We start from the raw sequence: 24,602 nt of genomic DNA, 5'->3' as shown, positions 1-24,602 counted from the left end.
GTGCATATGAATCTATGTCTACATGACTGTGAATCAATTGTGTTTGTATTATAATTCATTTTTTGAATGTCTTAAATCTTGCCTCTGAGAAACACCCATAATATTATAACAACAGCAAAAACTAAAACTAAAAGTGAAAAAAATAAAAAAGAACCTCAACATTTCTGAACAAGAAAAACTAAACTGAATTGAAAACAACTTAAAATAAAAACTTAGGGAAAATACAAAACTATAGTAACACTGCTCAGCAGCCAAAATAATTTATGATTGCCATTTTAGATTAAATCTTTATGATACCAGTTACTGAAGACTTGCCTAGTTGGTGTGACAAGAAAAGATACTGATATTAATCGATTACTCTGTGGACTCTTAATTCCACGTCCACTAAAGTAAATTTGATAACATAAAACCTTTATTTATATTTTTAAATTAAATGCACAATACACACAATACAGCATTATATTAATACCATATCTATTCTCCACAAACCCCAAGGCCTTGACCACTTTTAATATGTATAAATTGTATAACTGTCTGGACTGCTAAACCTTTTTCTTTTTTCTCTTTCTTTCTTTTTCATTACTCAACATATTTATCTTCTAACCCTTGATAGATATGTACATTGCTGATTATAATGGTTCAGATTTGTGATTAAAAAAAGTTGCATACTTACAGCATACAGAATGCTCAAAATATTAACTTAAATTTACAAGCTTTTATTTTGAAGGGTATCTGAAATAAGGGTTCTGTTTTACAGATTTTTAAAAATCTATTTATTTATTTATCTATATATTTTTTCCAATTTACAAATGAATTACAGATTATCCAGTTATTCTAATGGCCACATCTAGTCTCAGAATACAAAGAAACAGGCCGTTTTTACATATCTGTTTTCTAGTGATATAAAATGAAAATCAAACCCTTTTCAAATTCATCTCATACCTGTTTGACAATGAAAAAGAAAAACATCCGGTATTTCAATTTTAATTTTTGTGCTTTAAAACGAAAATCAAATAACTAATTTTTTTAAATACAACACACAATGTTACAGTCACTACAAAGCCTGGCATACTTGGCTTTAATTTGTGCAATAGTAAGATTCTTGTAAGATGCTTGTTTTCACATGCAAAGGTGTCTACATTTCACAATGATTCAACATAATACAATACACAGAATACAATTAAGACAGACACAATATCCTTTTAATCGAACAACCTTCAATAAAATATACATATTTTGAATGCCAGTCTGTAGGACTGTACTTCCAGGAATGTGATAGGAAAGCTATTCTAATGAATGAGTTATAGTGACATTCACAATGCACATATTCACATTACAGAGGACTTTACTGTGGCCTCGCAGTCCCACATTCTGTGTTAATGATTGTGTTAATTTTCCAGGAGATGCTGCTCTGTGGGGATCAGACTGAACTGTTTCTGTGTGTTTGCTGGTGAGGATTAATTTGTGATCTACTGGAGCTCATACAGCAGATCCTGAACAGTCAGTGCCAGCTCCTCAAAGGTGGGTCTCTCGTCTGCTTTCTGCAAACCACACAAAGAGAGGCTGTGAGATTAGGGTGCAGAAAATATTTACATTTACTATCATCATTCTGTGCAAGGTCATTATAAAACATTTGACTGAGCAATACAAAATCCCCTTACATCGAGCCAGCATGTGGTCATGATGCTGTAGACCTTCTCATTGGCCAGCTGAGGGCGGTAGAGGCGCAGGCCCCGGGACACCTGATCCACTATTTCCGTGTTGTTGAGGCGCTCATATGGAAGACGTCCCAAAGTGTACACCTCCCACATGAGAACCCCTGAGTGTTCAGAGAAACAGTTACTGTGGTGAAAAAAATGTTATGATGCTTTAACACACTCTATACAGGTTTCAGAAGAGTTCTTCCTGTTTTACCCAGAACCATTTTCCTCTTGAAGAACCCTAATTTGAAGAAAGGGTTCCTCAAGGGTTCTTTGTAAGACTTTTTTATTATGTTGAGGTTGTTTGTTGAGGCTTCTTGTACCATAATACAGAAGGGTTCCCAGAGGAACCCCCGGGGTCTATTCCTGAAATATCCATTAGCATTGTCAATAAACCCTTGGAACATAAGAGTTATGGGTAGATCCCTCAGGATGGGTTCTAGATGGGGCTCCTCGGTAGAACCCCCAAGGTGGATTCTAGATGAAAACCCTTGGAATATAAAAGGGCTCTCAGTAGACCCCCCTGGTTGGGTTCAAGATAAAACCTTTGCAATATAAAAGTGTTCTCAGTAGAACATCCTGGGTGGATTCTTGTTAGCACCCTTACAAAGTGGAAAGGTTCTGGATAGAATCCCCTCAGAGGGTTCTTGGTGGAACCATCACACCATAGAAGGGTTCTCTGTAAACCTGTCACAGGGGATTTTGGGTGAAACTTTTAACAGATGGTTGTAGGTATAACCCTTTATGTTGGGTTCAAGGTAAAACTCTCTGAAAGGGTTCCCAGGAACCTAAAAGGGTTCTCCTGAGGAGACAAGCTGAAGAATCCTTTGCTGGTTTTTGTTAGCATCCTTATTTCTATGAGTGCAAACAGTTTATGAAGACATTTGAACACAGATTACAGCTGTAACTGAGCAGAAATGCAGCAGAGAATCAAACTGAAAACATGGTGTTCTTTGTGTTCTCACCATATGCCCATATGTCCGACTTGCTGCTGAATTTGCAGTAGAGGAGGACCTCAGGAGGTGACCAGCGAACGGGAAACTTGGAACCAGCTGAGCTTGTGTACTCATCATCTAAGACGTACCTGAGGCAGTGGTAGAAGAACTATTCAGTATATTTAATATAAACACCACAATGTAAAAATACTCTATAAATGTCAAACGTCTGTATCCCAAACAAGTAAAAGGACAGAAGTATTGCCAACTATTGAACTGAAGTGTCAAATATAAAAGTGCTAATTGCAAAAAATGTATATATATCATTACATTGTACATACTACAGGGTTTTTCCACAGCCTTGGGCCTAAGAGTTAACCCTGGGGTAACCTAGCCCCCTTTCACACACACACAGAGTTAGTCCAGGGTTAAGCTAAGCCTAGGGCTGTAAGATTCACACTGTACCTCTACTGGCTCTGGTTTAAATGTATGTTGGTATGGAAACTACTGTGAATATTCCAGAATATTACGTGACTACCTTTTAACGCATTTAGCTATTTTTCACACTGTTGTCTTTTAGCTGTGCTTAGTCAATTTTCAGGGGGCATCTACATAGACTTTGGGCTAACCCTGCTCTGAAGCCAAGCCAGCAAGCTCTAGGCTCAAGTTAGGCTTAGCCTACTTTGGAATGTGCCAGTGTGAAAGCTTTCTAACAGGGTAACAGCTGTCTTAGTTTGGACAAGGTGTAAGAGCAGTGTGAAAAGCTCTATATTATTGGGCAACTGTCATACGTTAATTTGTAAGTAGCATTTAAAGTAAAAAATTGGAAATACTCTAGTAAAGCAACTAATTAGTACATGTACTAACAGTACATGTACTAAGTTACATTCCAGCATTGACATGAGGACAGAGCAAGTGGATTTTACTATTGTATTTTATTAGGCACCAGTGTGCCTTTATGTGTCCTATAAGTCATGTTAAGTATTTTACCTTGATAGTCCAAAGTCAGTCACTTTGACAGTACCGTTTCCATCTACTAAACAGTTCCTGGCAGCCTGAGGACAAAACAAACAGCTTTCTTTATTGAAGTGAAATCATTAAATGTGTACTGTTATCTTGAAATAGCTAATCCCAGCATATGTCGACATAACTGTTATATGTGTGGCAGATAATACAGTAGATCTGTGTCTCTCACCAGGTCTCTGTGAATGTACTGCTTCGACTCAAGATAGGCCATGCCTTCAGAGACGTCTTTACACATCTCCAGCAGCTGGACAGTTGTTGGGTGTTGCTTCAGGCCCTCCCTCAGGTACGTCAGCAGGCAGCCGTTAGAGAGGAACTCAGTCACTATATAAATGGGTCTCTGTTTGGTGCACACGCCGTACAGCTGGACCAGGTTCTCATGGCGGAGCTTCCTGGTTTGACCAAAAGGAGAAGGAAGTCATGAGTTGGTTTTCCTCACAGAAGTTAAAGAAACTACGGTTCCCTGAGTGACACATTAGTTTTCTTTAGTCTTGTGCACAATATTATCATCATCATTTCCCCTTGAGTCAATTCAAGTGTAGCAGCTGAGTGAACTCAGTCAAACTGACCTTTTTACTGCAACCATTTTGACATGAAATAGTAAGATAAACACAGGTGTTACCAGTGATACGATATACGGTTCCGTTCCATTCAGGCTAGACAGAGTCAGGGTGCTGCTATTGTGCGTGTTGACTCACCGGAAAGGTTGTGCTACCCTACGACTGTGCTGCACCAACAAAGATTAATTTAACCTAAGATTCATTCTAATCAGAGTTTTGCAAAACTTTGTTTAAAAATCCAGATTTAAAATTAAGGACAGCTCTGTTTAGTAATCCCAAGTTAATGTAAACTGCTTAAATGAAAATGAAACTGAATACTGATTACACCTAGTAAGGTGCTGTGTACTTCTTAACAAAACATTAGCATACATTGTTTGGTAGCAGTTTTAAAAAATCAACAAAACATTACATTGATTGCTAGCAAGCTTTGTTTCCTAGCTAGGTAAAACGTCAGATAACCTAGTTAGCCTACTCCTGATGGCTAGGTAGAGAAGCTCTAATTTCTCCTCCTTTGAGAAAAACTTGTTGGCCCACTAAATGGAGCAATTATAGACGATTAAAAAAAAAAAACAGACAACAGCACAGTATCAACTGGGTTCAGCCTGTCCCTTAACTTTCTCCAAGGAACTTTATTAACCTAAAAGTTGAACTTTAATTTCACACTAGTTTTAAAGTTTGGAGCAACATCTTTCAACGTTAAGCCATGATTTGATCAGATTTTTTTTGCATCTTGGTGCAATCCAGCAAGATGGTCTATTCAGACTAATTTAGTTTTGCTTACATCATGATTTTGGCTTCTTCTATGAAGTCATCTTCAGACATGGAGCCCTCTTTAATCATCTTAATGGCGACGTCGTGCTGGCCCTGCCATTTTCCATACTTCACCACTCCAAATTGACCAGTGCCCAGCTCCTTGATGAAGGTGAGGTAACGGGGGTCAATCTCCCACACGCCTGGAACAAACAAGAAATAATAGAGAACTACTTTTATAATTGTTGCAGTCACATTAAAGGGATACTTTGGGATACTTTGTAGTTTAGCATTGCCAGACCTATCTCTATGGTTAGTTTTAGTGGTGGGGACAGGTCTGGCTGAACCCATTATCATTCGTGATCATGCTGTTTTCAATGTTGGCAGATTTGGAGCTTGTCTGCCCAGTTGGGCCAGTTTTTATTTAATATTGGTGGGGATCAGTTGTGATAATTTGGGCTACTTTTTGTAACATCTAGACAGTTTCCACCAATAAAAAATTAGACTACATTCAAATAACTTCTCTAGCCTCTCCTCACATCCCAGTAGTATGAGAGTGATAGAACACTGACTAGCTCAGATCGAATCACAACTGATGATCAGGTATTATCAATTAAATGAAAATTTAAATTGGGCTACTTTTATGATGACAGGCTGCATTCTGGTGACTGTTTGGGCTCCTTTTTTTCAGTCCAGTCTGGTACACACACTGGCAGCAATAATGAATCACAGAGAATTGGTGGTCAATAAATTGCACACACAGAAATGTCAAAAAGCAGCTGTGTTTAGTCATACTCTTACCATAGCCAAGCCCAGCTGTTGATGGAGGCCGCGCTCGGTTAGAAACAATGTATTTCAGCCTGCTAACCATACCTAGTGAGGGAGATAACAAAACCACATTATTACCTAAGGTCACTTTTGAGATTTCGTCTGTTTCCATTTTTTGATATTCTGTCTGTATGCCTGTATTTTGTTGGCTTCCCCCAATTCAAGTCATTTCCTGTTTCCTCCTGCCACAATGAAACTTTGTTTGAATTCACATCTGAAAATTGCTTCATGAGATATCCATACATTCGCAGCGGCACTGTATTAACCTGCGGCATTGTGCTGGTGGTAGTTGATGAGCTCTGGGATGGTGCTGAAGTTATGTTTCTCTGCCAGGTAAAACTGGGCCTGTGGGGAGGTGCAGATGTTATAATGTCTGCAGCTTCCACCAGTTTCGCTGTGGAGAGAAGAGTGAGAGTAATTTTAACAACATTTAGTCAACAGGGTTTCATCTATCATGAATGCACAAGTAGGCAATTTCTCCTTGGTTATCCTTAATACAATACAGTCTTAGAGCCCTGTGCTGAAAGAGTTGCACAGGAAGATTAGTCCAGGATTTGCATGAAAAATTTACATCTCTGCCCTCTGTGGCCCACGGTTTCCGCTTTCATTACAAACAGTTCTTCTTTTGATTTGTTCACACAAGACTGGAGTCAGTGGATACAGAATACAAGTTGTGCGCCGCGCAGCAGTGTTTAACACCACTGATCTTACTCACCCGCCTCCCTTAGTGAACAAAGACACTGTGTATTTCCCGGCCTTGCTTGAATCCCGTACCAAGAAACCTCCATCTTTGTTCTGGGAAATGACACACAAGCTCATATTATTTTAATAGGTTTCAGATGAAAATTAGTTTGACTAATTTGAAGGTGCACAAAAATGTCAGACAGTCCTGTAAAACATTGTATTTGTCAGTCATTGAGTTTACCTCAGTCTTCAACAGCTTTTCTGCCTGGCTACGGTTCATATTCTTGCAATACCAGCTGTGAAAATAATGTAAATGTATATTTTTTCTTAAATATTGTTTTGCAGCATTCATTGCTTCAGCATTCATGTACAGACAAGGAACTTTGCAAAGTATTAATCTGCATACATAAAAATACAATAGTATCCATACTCACTCAAATCTTTCTAGCCCATTTTCTGCTTCCACAACATAATTACTAGGTATATATCCTTCCTTTCTGCAAAATAAAACAAAACACATAGCAGATATTAATAATCCCTGTATGGAAACACAAAAATACACAAACAATTTTGCATCTTGGTTGGACACTGAAGCATTCACCAGGAGCACATCTTAAACAAGTTCTTGCTCCTAGAACTTGAAATGCAAATTTAATTCATTCAAATTGTAGATAATTACTTTTAAAACTAAGAATACTGATGTTTTATGGCTGCTTAATTTCTTTTTGTTGTTATTTATTTCCACTTCTATACCATGGAAACAAAGAAATCATCATTATAAAAAAACAGCAGCTGGGCATGCCAGCAACTCTTGTCTGAGTTCAGCCACAAATAATCAACACAACATTTAATGACATTTAGCAAAACTGATGCAACACAACAGAAAAAGAAAAAAATACAGATAGGCTGACTGCAATGAGCATGGTGAATATTACCTGATACAGATGTGCGGACGATAAATCAGTGCGTCCCTAATTTAAACAATTTTCAACTGATCATGCTATAAAATGTTCTCATTTTCCTATTCATATGTCAAATGGAAAGGGCTTTGTGCTGAAATGTGGTAGGGACAAAAGGGCACAGATGTCATGTCCACTCTTGTGCTGTCTCTTGCTCCTCATGCAGTTTTGATTTATTTAAATGTATTTGCTTCACAGACAATCACTTCATTTCCCCTTTTGCATCACTTTACTTTTGAGAGCACTTTTCTGTTTTTCATTTGGATGCAGGTCTGTACACGAGCATAAGGGATCTTCTGTATAATCACACCACAGAGTTATTAGGTTAAAGTTAAGATAGGCAGTTTATTTTTGGTGTCACGGGCAAAAGTTCTGTAATACCCTGTGATAAGTATGATACATGTCAAAATGCCTGAGAGACAACTAGACTTCTGCTGTTTCCAGGTTTTAGAAAATCTAGTCTGTGACAGCAGACTTCAGCCAATCACAGGCCGGTTGATAATTGAGTCTAATTCCCAAAATATCAGTATTTCATGACCTGTGAATGACAGACCATTAACTATCTTTCTCTAGAATCAGTTACTGCACCCTGAAGTGTAGACTTTGTATTCTTAAACTCATATTTTAAATGAATAGATTTTTTTGGTAAAAAAAATAAGTTTGGTCTTGTGTAATTTTTTTCATCTCACCCATATTTGTCTTTGGCTCTCCACCAGTTTGAATCAGACATCTCCAGGATGATGTACTCTTCATCCTTCCTCAGCTCCAGGTCTTGGTCTGTCATTGGCATGTAGGGGTACTCTGCTATGACAGTCATGCCCACTGAGGGGCCACGTGGCTCGGGGGGTTGTGGAGGTAAAGGCCGAACAGACTTCTCCTAAAACACCATGAGTAGGAAGTATTATTTAAAAATGACTGTGTGTAATCTGTGGATATTACTCTAAAAAGTCTGAGTGGGTATGTACCTCTGTTGGGGTTGGAGGGAGAGGTTTCCTGGATGCCCTTCGCCGAGATCCTTTACATGAAAAGCCTATTAACGACATCATTTAATATATGAACTAAATAATTCAGTCATATAGGCTAAAGTTTAGTTGTCAATAGCCCTTTTTCATGTCAGCCAAATAAACAGTAAACACAGGTTTGACCACTGTTCCATCATAGCTTATTACTGATTGAAGTTAAAATAGATGAGATCCCCCTTACTGTCACATCATCCTCTGTTGTTTTGTCTGCCTTGTGTAACATATTTTGTAACTGTTCATTTGATAACTCATATACATAACCTTAATTATTATTATCAGACACAAAATACATGCTTGTTAACAGATTCAAACTTCATTGCATAACATAAGATGAATATATCCTGCATTAAATATTACAATTTCACAGAAAAATACATGGTGTTGTATAAATGTGTTGTATGAAACACGGTGTTGCCAGTTGGAGCCGGTCATGTCATCGATCAGGTGACAGCCAGGCATTTGCAGTCAGTCACTGTTTCATGTCAAAATGACTGCTGTGAAAACTGTCTTTTGTTTGATTTCAAACCAAAAGGGAATCTGGATCTCACCGTTCTTATTATCCAGCACCTTGCAGCCCATGGCTTGTTTAACTTCCTGCTGGCAGCACAGCCACATCCCATCCATCCAGGAACAAGGATGGTACTTCTGCATGAGATCCTTGTTGAAGCGCACCACTGTGCCCAAGTGTGGAGAAACGACACACACACACACGAACACATACACAGGACATTTACATTTAATCAACATTTGGATTTGCATATGCACCCAGCTCTTCTGTTGCGTAGTCACTGGGTGATGTTGAGATATGATCTAATAGGCATATACAGTACTATATGAGATACTGTGACTGACAAGACACATAAACTTCATTTGTAGGCGTATACTAACTTTCTTTCAGCTTCTTTATCCACTGAGCTCGAATATCCTCAGTCTTTGCAAAGATGTACAGCGGCCCCTCATCATAAATGATCTGTGGCAAAAATGAAGCAGAAAATACCCTTCAGTTGTCAGTTATTTGAAGACATTGTGCCTCATGCATGAATGTTTTCTTATTTTTCTCTTATATTTGTTCACGCACAGAGCAGTTAGAAGAAAATCAGAAAATCCTACATGTGATTCATGAAATGTACACTGACAGCCAAGTCTCTTTTTACCCACCTGATCAGCTGATGAACTGCGACTGACCTTAAACTGGATTACATATAAATTTGACATTACATCTCATTTTTGAGGATCAGTTCTGGCATTGATAACAAGAAAGGGATCAGTTTAAGTTTTTCTCTTCCACGTTGTACCATTAGTATTTCAACAAAGAGCAGAACTGTCTGTGCAAACAGTGTTCAGCTGTGTAATGCAGGTGCTCTTTGCTTCACATATGTCATGCCCGCACAATACAGTGGGCACCCTGACTACTTTTAACAATAAAAAGTGTCTGTATCGGTATCAATATCTGTGATTTTCGCCCTAAATTACTTGGTATCAGATCGAAGCCAAATTGTGTGATATCACCTCATGCACAAGCCAAGGAAGTTGCAATTAGCATATAGAAACACCCCAATAAACCCATATAACATTAATAACATTAAACATTAGACTCAGAGAAAAGAAAGAAAACGGACTGGTAATGTCATTTACTGGCAACAGAAAGAAAATAGTAAATTGCTTTTTCTTCATTGTTATTAACATTTCACAGCAAAAAACGTAAATCGGCTTTTGTATGTATTGACTTACGTGTGGTCTCTAAATTTTGATTTTACCTAAGAACAAGCAGGAAGGACACAAGTACTGATGAAGGCCACAAAAGTTCTTGAATTGTTCATGCACACAATTTCAGACCAAATCTGTGTGTGTGAACAATTCATGCATGACACCCACTGAATGATTTTGTTTTTTAAGTTACTCGCTCAATAAATACATGTGATACCAGAATATATAAGTGTGACAAAAGCTGAAGGGGTTGATCAGATTAACTGCAGTTCAAGACAGAAACACTAATATGCTGTGGCTGACGGTGTTTTCTTTTATGTCAGATGCCAGACAGACAACTTTTTCTTGCTACCTTACTGTGTGAAATAACGTGTGCAAAAGCAACACCTGCACAGTCACTGAAAGTCCCCAGTTCATCTGAGTGTGAGAGAGAGTTTCACTTCTTTTCAATGGACTTTCACATTATTAACTATTGGAGGATTGGGCAGTTTTTGTCTGCCAAGGAGAAAATGTGGTCTCGTGGTACGTGTTTTTTGACTGATGTTTGAAACACAGCCAATCAAGAAATTCTTGTCTATTCACTTGTTTCATACAGTGACTGATACAGGACAACTTCTGTCCACCTCCAAAATGAACACCAGCATCGAGAGGTACATTTTAACTAAAACCATAATGGGTTCCTCAGCTTGACCCCATAGAAGCCTTTTTGGTTCCTGGTAGAACCCTTTTTTAATCTTACACTTGGAACCCTTTCAGACAGGCCTAACAGCACCCTGAACCCACAATAAGTGTTACAAAAGCTGACCCTGGGTGGGTTCTACTGAGAACCCCTTTATATTACCACGGGTTTAACCAAGAACCCACTCCGGGGGATCTACTGAGATGCTTCTTATAGACAAAAGATTCTACTGAGAACCCTTTTATAGTTCACTGGTTTTATCTAGAACCCAGGCAGGGGGTTTTACCGAGGAGAGTAATCTTACAAAGAACCCTTGAAGAACTGTTTCTTCAAAAAAGGGTCCTTCAGAAGCAAATTATTCTGGGTAGAACCTCAGCCCTTCAGGAAGAACCCTTTTGGAACCCTTACGTCTAAGAGCGTAAGAGCTCATGTTTTTGGTCCTGATTTTAGACAAGAGAGAAAGTGAAGAGGGTCTAGCCTCTTCAATTTGATGTAGCCCTGTCTGTAACCTTCATGACTGTTAGATGAGTAAATTGATAAAAAATCTTTACCTGGAACGCGTACATGCGCTCTTGCGGGGCATTGGGCTCTGGCTGCACAGTCTCTACACCTTTGATCTTCTCAAGGTCAACTGATCCTCGCAGACCTTTTCGCTTCTGCATAACAGATGGGGAAACAGTCAGGAAACTTCAGACAAAATGTAGCTGCACAGTTCTCTTAAGGTTTCCAGCAAGCATTAATCTGAGACCAAAGATTTCTGCAGGTCCATCTACGCACCTTTTTTTCAGGATCAAAATCATAGTAGGCTATTTTCTCGTGGGTGAGCACAAACCACCTCTCCTTGTAGTTCAGAGGGGAGGTCTTCTTCTTCTGCTGAGAGCGTTTAATGAAGATTTCTTCCAGTAAATTCTCTGACATGATTCAGTCAGGATTAAGCTACATGGAAACAAGGAATAATTAGGGATACAACAATATATTTACGTTTGCAATATCACAATTAAAAATGTCTGTGACAATATCTACTGTGATATCACATGGGCTATTTATTTTATTATTCTTATTTTATTACACGGCTTGATTCTGATAGCAGACTGCTGCTATGAAGACCAGACTGTTTCTATGGGCGCAGTTCTGATCTAGAAGAGCAATAAAATAATGTTTAATCTTTGTATTTGTGTATTTATTTTTTGTAATAAGTGGGATGCAACAGCAGGATAGTGTAGGTGGTAAATCAGCCTGTCGGGGTTCATTTTGTCAAAATAACCTGCTCACTGTACAATTTGCCTTATGTATTTTCTAAAAGGACTGCCACTGACTGCTGCCTCATTTTTATTTTGCATACGTAGGCCTACATAATTAAAACAATAAGACAATATTGCCAATAATTTGCTCAAGTCACTGCTGTCTCCTTTTATTTTATTTACATTTACATTTATGCATTTAGCAGACGCCTTTATCCAAAGCGACTTACAAAAAGAGGATTAATAATTTTATGAAAGGAGTTTTTTCTGTGCCATTTTCCTTTTTTAATATTTTGACAAATATTGTATCATTGACTTTTTATCATATTGTTGTACCTAGAGTTTTTGTTATTGTTGCATAATGGATACTTTTATAAAACATAAAAGCAGAACACCAGCTGACTGTTTTCTTTGTGGCAGTACAATCGCACCTCGACTCATGTAGTGCTGAGAGCTGTGACTGACTCATCCATTACAACTGTGCTTAACTTAACAACTGATCAGTCTTTGGTGTCATGTTGCACTTCACACGTAATTATTCAGTGTGTTCACTTCCTATGAAAAGTGTATTTTCACAGAACATCACTTAATGTGTTCTCTCCAGTCAAAGCAGCTACACCATGACAGGTCAGAGTATAGATCTGGAAAGAGATGAGGAGACATGCAGTATGAGTATGTGAGCACGTATCAGCATGTGATTAGCTGTAGTTTGCATAAGCCCTGCTTTTACTGCCACCAACATCCTCTGTTTCCAAAATTCCCCTGTGGCACATCTGTTTCCCTCAGCTCCGATATCCTCGTCATCATCACACCAGCTCAGTGACCTAAATGCTTCTGTACTGGGAAACAGTGTGAGGAGACTGTGTCCACCCAGTCTCTTGTCTAGTAGTTCACCATATTCACATGGCAAACATTTTCCTTTGACATCACACTCAGTGGTGTCCTGCTGTGTTCCAGAGAATCTTACAAATTGTCAACATTGCACCATTTCCTGTTGAACAGCATCTGAAAAGACAATGTACAGTAAAAATCTGCATTCAGCCACTTCCTATTTAACGTTACTTTTGATAGTGTTACATGATACAATAAGAAAGGCGTAAATTAATTCTGACATATCAACACATATCTTGGACACATTTATTTAAGCCTGTCGGTAAAACACATTGGATGTAATCAGACTAATTTAGGCTAATGTAAAAGTTTATTGTCTTGCTGTTTCTTGTCCAAGTAGTTTTAAGTTTGAACAAAATAACACTTTTACGTTTTGCCTCATCAAACATTTGATTTTTGTGTTTCATGTAATCTGTATGAACATTATACAGAATTATGCGTTCCAGTGAGCTAGGTGTTAGCAAGTGTTTGAATGCTAATGTTATCTATGGTCCGATGTCCCTCCGGATATTCACTATCCATTGTCTGGTCAGATGCTGATCAATCAGGAAGCAGTGACATTAATAAAACAGTCTGTCAGATTCTCCACAATCACCCAACTTGTAACCTGGAACAGAGCAACACGACCTTCAGGCTGGGAGGAAAATGGCTGCTGTTGTGTGAATATGGTGAAGATGACTTCCTAAGATGATGGGTTGGCGTTATATTCATCATATTCACACAGTGGCCATTTTTCTCTGACATCCCACTCAGGGTGGGAAGCTCAAATGTTTCATGCAGCCAACATTAACATTGAGCCACTTCCTAGCTAACAGTACAGTTTGATAATGTTGCATGATACGATAGGAAAAGTGTAAATTAATTCTGAAATATCAATGCACATCTCATAAGCCAAGCTTGGAAGTAAAACACACTTAATGAAATTAAAATTCCAGTGTTGGCTTATGATTTGTCATGTTGTGTGGTCAGGTGAAGACTCAGTCAGACAGCTAGCTAATGTTACAGTGCAAGCTTGATTACATATATTGCCTTTTACTCTCAGGCTTAAATACATGTGCTCAAGATGTGCACTGATATTTATGAATTAATTTACACCTTTCCTGTCTTATCATGTAACATTATCGAACAGTAATGTGAATGAAGAAGTGGCTGAATGTTAATGTTAGCAACAGTAGCTAATGAATTATCAAGTGTTTGAAATACGGCATGACACATTTTCACCATCCAATTCTCTTTTTGGACGCTGATCAATCAGGAAGCAGTGAAATGATAAGATAAGTACAGCAGTTCGGCATTTGAACTTCCAACAGAGGAAAATCAGAGGAAAACGGCTGCTGTGTGGATATGATGAATGCTCACTGGAACACATATTTCTGTGTATGTTCACGCAGATTACATCCAAGACAAAAGTGTGTTATCAGCACAATAGCGGTGTGTGTTTTGTGTTGCAGTAATGATGCTGGTACTGTTAGCTAAGAAGTGTTTAAATTCTAATGTGAGCTGTCATCTCAGTGTAGCAAATGAGTTGTCAGACAGTTTTAGCTTGAAATATTGCTCAATTTTCCTCTGGAATTTCACTGTCAGTTGAATTATTAATTATTATTACGTTTTTACACTATCAGTCAATTGGGAAGTGGTGAAATAATAACAATTTGTCAGAAACTTTATGTTTATATGACTTACAACCTGGAACACAGCAGAACGACATTTGAGCTTCTCACCGCAGGCATTACGTCAGAGGAAAATGGCCTCTGTGTGAATATGGTGAATGCCTCCACTTCTTATCCACCTCTTGCATTGTTTGATAGTTGTATCAGATTAAAAAAAAGTGTCAGTTGTATTTTATATCACTATAAATGCAACGATTAGTTGATAAAAACAATTATTTGCAAAATATTTTAATAAACGATTTATCATGTCAGTTAAGCCAATTGTCAAACATTTGCTGGTTGCAGCTTCCTAAATGTAGGGATTTGCTTTCTTTGTCATTTATGATAGTATATAAAGAGTCTTTAGGTTTTGGACTGTTGGTTGAAAAAAGAGACAATTTGAAGATGTCACTTTGGGCTCTGGGAATTCGTGATGAGCAATTGTCACAATTTTCTGACGTTTTATAAATTAAACAATTAATCAATTAATCAGATTAACTGATAAAAAAATAGTCATCAGTTGTAGCCCATGTCACATAATTTGTAATGGCTTTGACAAGCTTGATAGGGAAACCTTTTAAACTGATTTTAAGTGCTATTTTTGGGATCCAGCAACCCAGTTATTGATACAGTAACCTATTTCATGTAACACATTAAAAAACATGTTCTTAGATCTTTGGTCATTACAGAAACACCTTGTGAAAAAATTTGTCCACTGGCAAACTTGTCAAATAAAATGTAAAACCATCTCACCATCACAACACTATCTCTTTTCAATTTACCTGCATTATAACACCAGTAGGCAAATGTAAAAGGCTGCCCTTTTTAGTTTATGAGTTTATTATGTCTTATTTTCAGCATCTGATAAGCACCTGTGCTGAACTGAAACTTACACCTCCAAAATAAAACAAAACCCCTATTGATACCACAGCTAAGTGAACGTGGACTGAGGCATGGTCACTCCAACTAAATATTTTCTTCAGTTCATAGGCTCAAACATTGCGGGTTATCAGAGCTTAAATAACAGAATATCTATGACAAAACAAGTCATTTAAAGATGTCACCCTGGGCTTTGGAAAAGAGTAATCGATTTTTTTATTTATTTTATTTTTTTTTACAATTTTCTGGCATTTTATTGATCAAACAGCCAATCAGTTAACAAGACAGTAGAGACAGTAAGACTTCCCCTGAAAGAATAATTTATCCTGATTTAAAATCAATAGGTACACCAGTGATGGGCCAGTGTGTAGACTTAGCATCTATTATGAAACAGGCGAGTAAGGGTGGCTTTAGTTGAGTTTGTTTTTGTTTTTTTAGCCAGAAAATTCTGTTGTAATGTCTAAAGAAACACATATTATTTCAAAATACAACAAATGTACACAATGCACCAAAGGTAGGAGGTCATAGTGGCATATTTCCAGGTGAAACATTGGAATATCAGATTATCAGACTCACCCGTGTCACACAGCTGAGTGCTCACTGTCTGTTAGTCTCTGTCAGACGTGTTTGCACTTCAGCTCAGCCTATTTTGAGCCTGCGAGCACTTCCTTCTATCATCTGAACTGTAACGCTACCAGAAGCTTCTCTCACTGCCTCCTAACCAGGAGTGATACATTTCTTCACACTACCCTGACTATACTCTACCTACTAGTTTTGTTTGTACTGTCACAAACAAACTGCATTGTTCCCTATTCTGTGAAACACTGTATATTCATTCCTCATTTGTCTCCGCCCATCAGGTTTTCTCACATCACTAACTCGAGTAGAGGTCAACAAACTCTGATCTAAAGACTGATGTTCCCTCCTTCTTTATGCTCTCTAATGGATTGGAAACTGCACGTCTATATTTCACTGTATCATGGCTGCCAAAAGGTTTTTGTCTTATTTGAAGGGAGTTGACTCATGGTGGCTGACACAGACAAACTCATAGGGAAGTTGCATCAGTGATGTACTGCAATATGAAGGGAGAAGAAACCCAGTGGCCCTGCAGCACTTCAACCAGATATTATCTCCCTCTTAAGTGTTCATTAGCACATTTAAAATGCATGTTACATACGTGTGATGTATGGTATACATATCACTTCATGACTTACACAGTGACAACTGTGTACAATACTCAGAATTTGCCCCTTATTCTGCACAGCACTTTGACACTTCGCAGAGAGAAGTTGTTTTTTTTCTCACTTTCTAATGCTTAGTTTAATTGCTTGTCTTTGTTGTGAAATTCTGTATACTATGTATATCTGTACATTTGATTATCTGTTATGAAGTTGGGCTAAAAATACATTTATTACTGAACACAAGGCTACTTTTATGCTTCTCAAAAACTAAGATTGTAAAAATAAACGATTTGTTTGAAATTAAAAAAAATATATATATACTGTTTGGCCTGCCTGAAGTTGACTGAATTAAAAAAAACAGGTTGAAGGAATTTTGTAACGATTCAAAATAAATTCTCTCATCAAATAAACATGATATTAAGTTAGATTTCAAGTTGGTTGAATTTGAAAAGACAAATTTAGGTAATTAAACTTTTCTAGTCAAATAAACTTAATATTAATACAGTTGTACATAAGAAAGCATGTTCAATAAGCTCAAGATTTCATGATGCTGAATTTGACAAGATGAGATGAGGTAATTTAACTTTTCTTGTCAAATGAACATGATATTAACTCAGTTGTACATGAGAAAACATGTTCAATAAGCTCAGGATTTAATGTTACTGAATCTGGAAAAGAAGTTGAGGTAATTTAACTTTCTTTTTTAGTCAAATAAACTTGATATTAATTCAGTTGTACTTAATGAAACATATTCAATAAACTCAAGATTTCACAGTCTGAATTTGAAAAACAACAAGTTGAGGTAACTGAACTCTTTAAAGTCAAATAAACTTGATATTAATTCAGTTGTACTTGAGAAGACGTTTAATAAACTTAATATATTAAGTCGAACCAACAACTCTTCAGCCACGCTGACAAACATTACAAACAAATTTAATTTCCTTTTACATTTTCTCACACAAAGAACTTAAACCTGTCGCTGCTCCTACTGAAGAAACTTTGTTTCGGCATTGGCACAAAGACAGTATGTGAAACTTCTCCCAGTGAATATATTAAATTCAAAGGACTGAATTCAACACTAATCTTCATCATGATTCTCAGTGTTTTCACTAAAACCGTAACTTATCTTAAGGTGTATCTGAGACACACAGGAAGTTTTTTATCATGTGATTTCTTAAGATTCTAAAGAAAAAGGAGTATTGCGGGAGAGTTTTAACTTTCACAGAATGCATGCTGGTAAGTCTGCTAGTATGCTGATCATGTCTCTTTAGAAACTTAATGAGTTGATTGAACTCGGCAAAGGAAATTCATTCAACTCATCATTTAAAATCAAATGACAGTTAGAAGAACCCATATTTGTAAGTTCTTAAGTGTTTTGAAAAAAACTTTAAATTTTAATTTGAATTAATAAAAAAACTTGTATATTTACGTTACATTACTGCATGTTTTTTTTAAGTAGCCAAAGTTTATCCTAAAGTAACCATTTTAATCTCACAGAATCATCTAATCAAAAGATAACATATTTGAATATATTTTCATATATATATTTTTTCTGACATTGGTGTCTGCATAGCGATGGACAACCAAGCTTTGTAACCCATTAATAGTGCCTGCTGTGCCACCAACAAGACAGAGCAACATGTTTTATAATGAAAAGGCCCAAATTAAATAAGTCATAAACACTAATAAACATGTATTTGGATAGAATGCAAGTATTAATTTTATTGCTTTTTTTGTGTTTTTCACCATGTATGATGCAGCAAAGCTGACCATATCATGAAAGACTTGTTTTAACAGGAACCTGTTGAGATGCACTCTTTCCTGACGTTTCCTGACAGATAAGTGTGTGTATGTGTGTGTGTGTTTGTGTGTGTATAAGTGACAGAGAGTGAGAGAAAAAAAGAAAGTGACGAGGTTGTTCAGTTCAAGGCAGAAGGGTTTAAATCTAACCACAATGAATTGCTCTCTAATGCATATTAAGACACCACATCAATTACACATGGGGGTGTTCTGTCAGGGTTAGTATTCAGAATACACAAGCAGGAATTAGCACTTTCTGTGATGCATATAAGTTAAGATAATTTTATAAAAACATCTTCAAATTGTAATGTTTAAAGTGTTCACAATTTCACATGATACAAAGCATTTCTCATGCAAAGATTATAAAGGGAACCACAAGAAACTATCTGATTATAACCCCACCACACAGCTAAAGGATGCTAGTGCTGCAAGAAGTGTGAAAAAACATGCAACAAGTAAAGCAGAATCTACAACTGTCAACTGAACATTCAGAAACAAGTGTAACATGTTTGCATTTTAGCAGATAAATGTCGCCATTATTAAACTTTTGTATTTGCAGTTTTGTGGTGAGTACACACTTCATGTAGGATTTGCATTCAAACTGAATATTAGCAGGTTTCATCTCAGAACTTGCACAGTATAAGTATATGTCTAAGTATATAATGCTTATTACTACTTTTGTCTTTCAAATGAAATGCATTCACATACCTTAGGTGAACAACTGACTAAAAATACATCTTGACCTTTCGGTTTACATTCAAAGAGGTTTGTCACTTACCCAGACACCCAAAAAAGTCAAGCATCAGACAGATAACTACAGCTGCTGCTGAGGCTTGAAGCAATGGCATGAACCTTTGCTTCAGTTGCTTGTTCGCCTTCCATAAAATGTGTGTGTTAGTCTGTGATGCAAGAAACTTAAACCCACCCACAGAGAGGAATCGACTCTGCTTACTTCCCCTTTTTCTTCCTGCTCATTTTCATATCAGCCCTCTGGACAGTTTTGGTGATAAGTGGAGTCAAGCTAAACATTAACACAGGACCATACTTTTGTACGACATATAGACTCCTATCACTTGAATTTTAGGAGATTTCTTGTTCATTCTAAAGCCAATTTGATTACTACTGCAGGGATGAGAGGAAAACAAACTTAAAATTAATAACTTCTGCTTGTAACATAAAATCTTCACATTGTGTTTCATAAAGATTAAAAGTATAACTCCCTAAACTTACTTAAAATTGCAGCCATTTATTATCTTTTTTGCTTTTAGTTTTTTTCTCTCCTGGAGCCTCCCACCGTTAGGGGGCAGACTGTACCACCTGTTCACCGTCATGTTTAGAAGAGAAATCCAGACCCGCGAATGATCTCGCGAGATTTGTACGCGCTGTTTCTTCATTGTGCACGTTGTACCAACTGTGTTTTATAGTGTGACAAGGCTGTCATTAAAAAAAGGTAGATTTAGGGGCAAATTACTTGTTAAGCATAAGAGGAAAGGTCGCTGTTGGGTTAAATTTTTATCACTCTCGCGAGAACACTCGCGGATCTGGGGTTCCCTTCTCGATACCACCCCGCTGAGGTCTACATTAGGGACTCCTTCCGGCCTCGTCCTTCCTCTTTTCCTCTGCATCGGGTCGCAACCATGGTATGAAGTTATTACGCGGATACATTTTACAGAATCAAACTTAATCTTGCCGATTAAAGTATCATCGTAGCGTCTGTTTGTCTCTGATATGTCAACAATATTTTGATACACACAACGATGGTAGTATTAACCATCTTGTGTACATTTTACGTTGTTAAATAGTCCTGTAGCAATGTCTGATGTGACTGTGGCGAAATGCCGCTGCTTGGTTGACTTGGTCTCCAACCGGCCTTGTATTTTAAGGAGAATTTCCGTTAAATGTCAGTCAAAGTAACTATTATACTTAAAAAAAAGTCTGTTTCACGTCTTGCAGAGTTGCAGCTTCACATGTTTACACACCAGTTTGGAACCGAATCCACGTAAATTAGCTACAGTGCTAACATGTTAGCTTATTAGCTAACGTTAGCTACCTGTATCTTTACCGCGGCGCAACTGTTAAATCGTACAGACGAGCTCATATAGATGTTAGGAAATGTGTCGATATCGACTCAGTTTGCACGTTTAAACGGATTCATTGTGTTTCCTGTGTAACCAGCTAGTGTGCCTGTTAAGCGCCAGTGGTTAGTCGTCATTTAGATTCAATGACAGTGACTTTGTAACGTCATTCATGAGGTTTCTTGTTGACAATACTTTGTTTTCCAAATTGTCAAATAGATAGGACATAAAATACTGATCTGTGCTGAAAACTGTTTAGCCAGTATTTCAAAGTTTTATTTCTGTTGTGCAGGTGAACGTCCCGAAGACCCGCAGGACCTACTGCAAGAAGTGCAAGAAGCACCAACCTCACAAAGTTACCCAGTACAAGAAGGGAAAGGACTCCCTCTATGCCCAGGGTAAGTAATCCCTTAATTATGAATGGCTTTTGGGTGGGAAATTAACTGTTTCATGATGATGTAGCTGAACTTTGTCCAGTGTAGCAAATCTAACATTGGTAAGAAACAGATGCTCGATGGATAACTTGTGTACCTAGGATTCTTCATAACATACAGACAACAAACGTTGTCTTACTTGTGGTAAAACCTTTACCTTTGTACAGAAAGCTGTATAAAGAAGGGTTAAGTGTAGTTCATGTAATGGACCAGTTGTAGTATAATTAGTACAGTAAGTGTAATTAAGCCTGTCAGAGTAATCCCTGTTCATGCCCACTGAGTATTTTTTCAATGATATTGGTGTTTTTATATGCTGGTGACACTGTACTCCATTTCAGTGCTCTAGTATACAGATTCATACACCCAATTAAAAGGTCCACAATGGAAATAATGCTGAATTCAAGACAATGTCAGATGTTGGAATTTTGAAGTTGAAATATCCAACTTCTGATCTCAAAGTGTTCCAGGTGGTCGATGTCAAAAAAACAAAACAAAACATGGCTTACAAACTAAATTTCTGTGTCAAGCCTTTGTCAAAATAAAGACACAGTAGGAAAAATTGCAGATGAGTCAACAGATTGAGTTAAACATCAGAGTTGGATAGTTTGACATCATTTTACCAGCAGAATTGGTTTGCTGTGATACTTGGTAATGTTTAGCCATTTATGGGTGCTGCCATTGTGATGATCACTGCTTCTTGATGAAGACGGATGAAAGGAAGGAAGTTGGGGTAGATGGATTTGCCTCGAGTTCACAAGTAGGAACTCCGACTTTGTTAACATTACGTTGTAATTTGTCTATTAGGAAGACTTATGTCGTTGTGTGGAATGCAGTGTAAGCCCTGTGACATCTTACCCTTAGCACTCTTAATTGCACACGCGCTTGTGTTGCAATCATGTAAGTGTTTTAAATGAACTGTGAAATAACCAAACATGTTCTGCAGGTAAGAGGAGATACGACAGAAAGCAGAGCGGGTATGGTGGTCAGACGAAGCCCATTTTCAGAAAGAAGGTATGCTTGGCTTTCAAGTGCTGTCTGATCTATCATGTCAAGTATTGCACATGTGACATCAAACCTAATGATGTACTCTTCTCAGGCTAAGACCACAAAGAAAATTGTGTTGAGGCTTGAGTGTGTGGAGCCCAACTGCAGATCCAAGAGAATGCTGGCTATCAAGAGATGCAAGCACTTCGAGTTGGGTGGTGACAAGAAGAGAAAGGTAGGCATCACTGAAGGCATTTTACGTTGTCATGTCTGCATGTGCATTCAACAGCTGTAAAATTCTCGGGTCAAAAATCTATTCAGTGCACCCAAAAACCTAAATCTTCTGCAGTGAACTGTCTTTACAGGTGGAAGCCAGTTTGTTTCAGTTAAACTCTATTCAGTATGAAGTAATTGCGTATCTAATGTTGTGGGTCTGACAACTGTTCATAGAAAACAAGATCTAGTTCATAGTTGAATTCACTTAAATGTTGTCATCTGTTGGTATGTTGGAATTCTGCTCATATTACACTATGTATCACAGTAATCAGAAAATTTGATTAAATTTTATTCAGCAGCTGCAACAGGATTAAGAAAATTTAAATCTGAGGAAAAATGACCATGAGAGTGGAATATTGTTGATTATGCCACTTACAAATGTTACTGACTTGCATTTTGACCAGGGCACATTTTGTAATAGTAGCATTGGGGTTTGGGGGGTTTGCATTGAAATGCATTGATTCTATTGGAGTCATGTCCATGTAGGTGAGAAAATATGGAAAATAATGATCAGAAAGATGACCTAAATTTTAATTTGGTTGCACAAGTGTTGCACAAGTGTTACACATGACATACTGCTCATATGGGACTGAATATAGTGAAAGAGAAACGTGAAGGATAAAATTGAATCCTCCTTGACTTAAAACAATTTCAGAAGCTCATTTTGTATGTAGTAGGGTGTGGAATATTTTACAATACATTGTTCATTCAATGATTGAACATGATTGATGCAACATGAAAACATCTGTCATCTTTAAGATGCACTTATTTTGAAATTTCCATGGCATGTCTGGAAGTGCTCAGTCATAAAATTGTTGAGTTGACATAAACGTAACAATTTAAATGGACATCATTTTGTTGGTCAATCAGCCCCCTGAATTGAATTGAAATTGTTATGGTAGACTTTGTGCAGCAGATACTGTATCGTTCCCGTAATTGATTTATCGTTTTGTGATTAAACTTCTGATTAACACTCCTAGTTGTCTAGTCTTGGTTATCTAGTCTTGTCACCTCCTGTATATGGAGGAACAATTGTATATTGGTCTAGTTGCCCAGCCCATGTGTGGATCACAATGTGGCATTTTTACTTGGAGGCCGTATCATAGTATAATTAGTACGAATGCTGTTAACATTAAGAAGATTGGCCTGATTTGCTGCCTCTGTCTGATGCTGCATTTATGTCCAGCTGTTGTAACCTGGCTTCAATAATGTAACAGCTCATAAATGTGAATTAATGGTAGAGGAAGAAGTCAAGTAAGGACACCATTTAATTAAGAATTGGGCTTTAAGTTGGTATAACTGACTCCTGTAGTACCTTGATACTTAAATCCAAAAACAAAGAGCCATTGCTAAGCTTTCATCTCATGAACTCAGGCAGTTCCACTGAGGATTGAAGAAAAATTAGTAATTTCTAGTTTGTTGAATGAGTAATTTTGCAAGGACAAGCTTGTGAGTGTGTGGTGGATCCTGCTCTTGGACAGTGGGGTGGATTTATAATGGAATGAATCTAGCAGAACAGCATATTTGTGCAATTAATTTTCATCACTAATTTGTCTTCAGCCCACCCTGTAAGGCAGCATTCACCTAAAATGTTGTTTTGCATTGGAGGATTCTGCTTGACTTTGCTTAATGATGTGGGGTTAAAGCAACTAGTGTGAAAACCTGTTCCAAACATTTATTTGAGCACAGTAAAAAAGTTCCTAATGAACATTTATTGTAAATTCTTGGCATTTTACAGCAGCTTTCAGAATGAACCATGCATCACTGACACATCAAATGTTAGACTCTGCTCCAGCATCATTTTAACTAATGTTTTGTATCTGTTCTCTTACAGGGCCAGGTCATCCAGTTCTAAACTGTGGCTCAGTCTTCTGGAACAAGTTGTCACTATTTTCAATAAATGTGTTAAAACATACTTTGGAGTTCAGCCCTTCATTCATCTGTTTCACTATACTTCTCAGATGTGCAAAATTCAAGTTTTGTCTTAAGATACTTTAACTTGTTGCCAGCCTCGTCTGGACAATAGACCCTTTTCCACAGCAGCCATTTTGACCTTGAGTAAACAAGTGTTGCCAACAATGCTAATAATGGTTCCATTACAGTCAGGTCAATCATGGCTGTTTTCCACTGATCTGGTTCTTTTCTCGATTGTCTGAACCTTAGTGCGATCTAGTGAAGCAGCTCACGTTTCCACCACCATTGAGATGGACCATAGAAATCAAGGATGCTCATCAACAGAGGGTGCTGCACAATGCTCAACAGCCTATAAGATATGACATGCCCACTTTGGTTCCCCAGGAAAACCTGTTATTTCTTCAGTTCCAGCTGGGAACGTGGGCTGTGTT

General features: G+C 37.6%; 2 protein-coding genes across 4 annotated transcripts; one reads left to right on the top strand and one right to left on the bottom strand.

Annotated features, from left to right (window-relative positions):
- Positions 1-383: 383 nt before the first annotated feature.
- On the bottom strand, positions 384-19,422 carry btk (Bruton agammaglobulinemia tyrosine kinase). 3 transcript variants are annotated; one of them, XM_084719558.1, is made up of 18 exons: positions 19,267-19,422; positions 11,625-11,783; positions 11,399-11,503; positions 9,350-9,431; positions 9,010-9,135; positions 8,405-8,454; positions 8,129-8,316; positions 6,915-6,977; positions 6,722-6,776; positions 6,512-6,591; positions 6,063-6,190; positions 5,770-5,841; positions 5,000-5,171; positions 3,831-4,050; positions 3,626-3,690; positions 2,666-2,784; positions 1,662-1,819; positions 384-1,541 (listed from the first exon to the last, which is right to left on the bottom strand). In XM_084719558.1, the coding sequence occupies exons 2-18, from the start codon at positions 11,763-11,765 to the stop codon at positions 1,470-1,472; spliced, it is 1,896 nt and encodes a 631-aa protein (XP_084575684.1). In that variant the 5' UTR covers positions 11,766-11,783; positions 19,267-19,422; the 3' UTR covers positions 384-1,469. The 3 variants fall into 3 exon arrangements, with proteins under 3 accessions (XP_084575684.1, XP_084575681.1, XP_084575683.1); XM_084719555.1 differs by having other exon boundaries at positions 385-1,541; positions 8,405-8,469; XM_084719557.1 differs by lacking the exon at positions 19,267-19,422 and adding an exon at positions 16,084-16,321 and having other exon boundaries at positions 385-1,541; positions 8,405-8,469.
- Positions 19,423-20,079: 657 nt separating this feature from the next.
- rpl36a (ribosomal protein L36A) lies at positions 20,080-24,172 on the top strand. Its single transcript, XM_084719559.1, has 5 exons — positions 20,080-20,128; positions 20,856-20,961; positions 21,941-22,008; positions 22,094-22,216; positions 24,092-24,172. The coding sequence occupies exons 1-5, from the start codon at positions 20,126-20,128 to the stop codon at positions 24,110-24,112; spliced, it is 321 nt and encodes a 106-aa protein (XP_084575685.1). The 5' UTR covers positions 20,080-20,125; the 3' UTR covers positions 24,113-24,172.
- The last annotated feature ends 430 nt before the right edge of the window (positions 24,173-24,602 follow it).

The sequence above is a fragment of the Lutjanus erythropterus genome, chromosome 5 (genome assembly GCF_056507025.1).
Source record: "Lutjanus erythropterus isolate fLutEry1 chromosome 5, fLutEry1.hap2, whole genome shotgun sequence".
NCBI lineage: Eukaryota > Metazoa > Chordata > Actinopteri > Lutjaniformes > Lutjanidae > Lutjanus > Lutjanus erythropterus.
The sequence above is the reverse complement of the archived record's forward strand: the minus strand, read 5'-3'. Positions and strand labels throughout refer to the sequence as shown.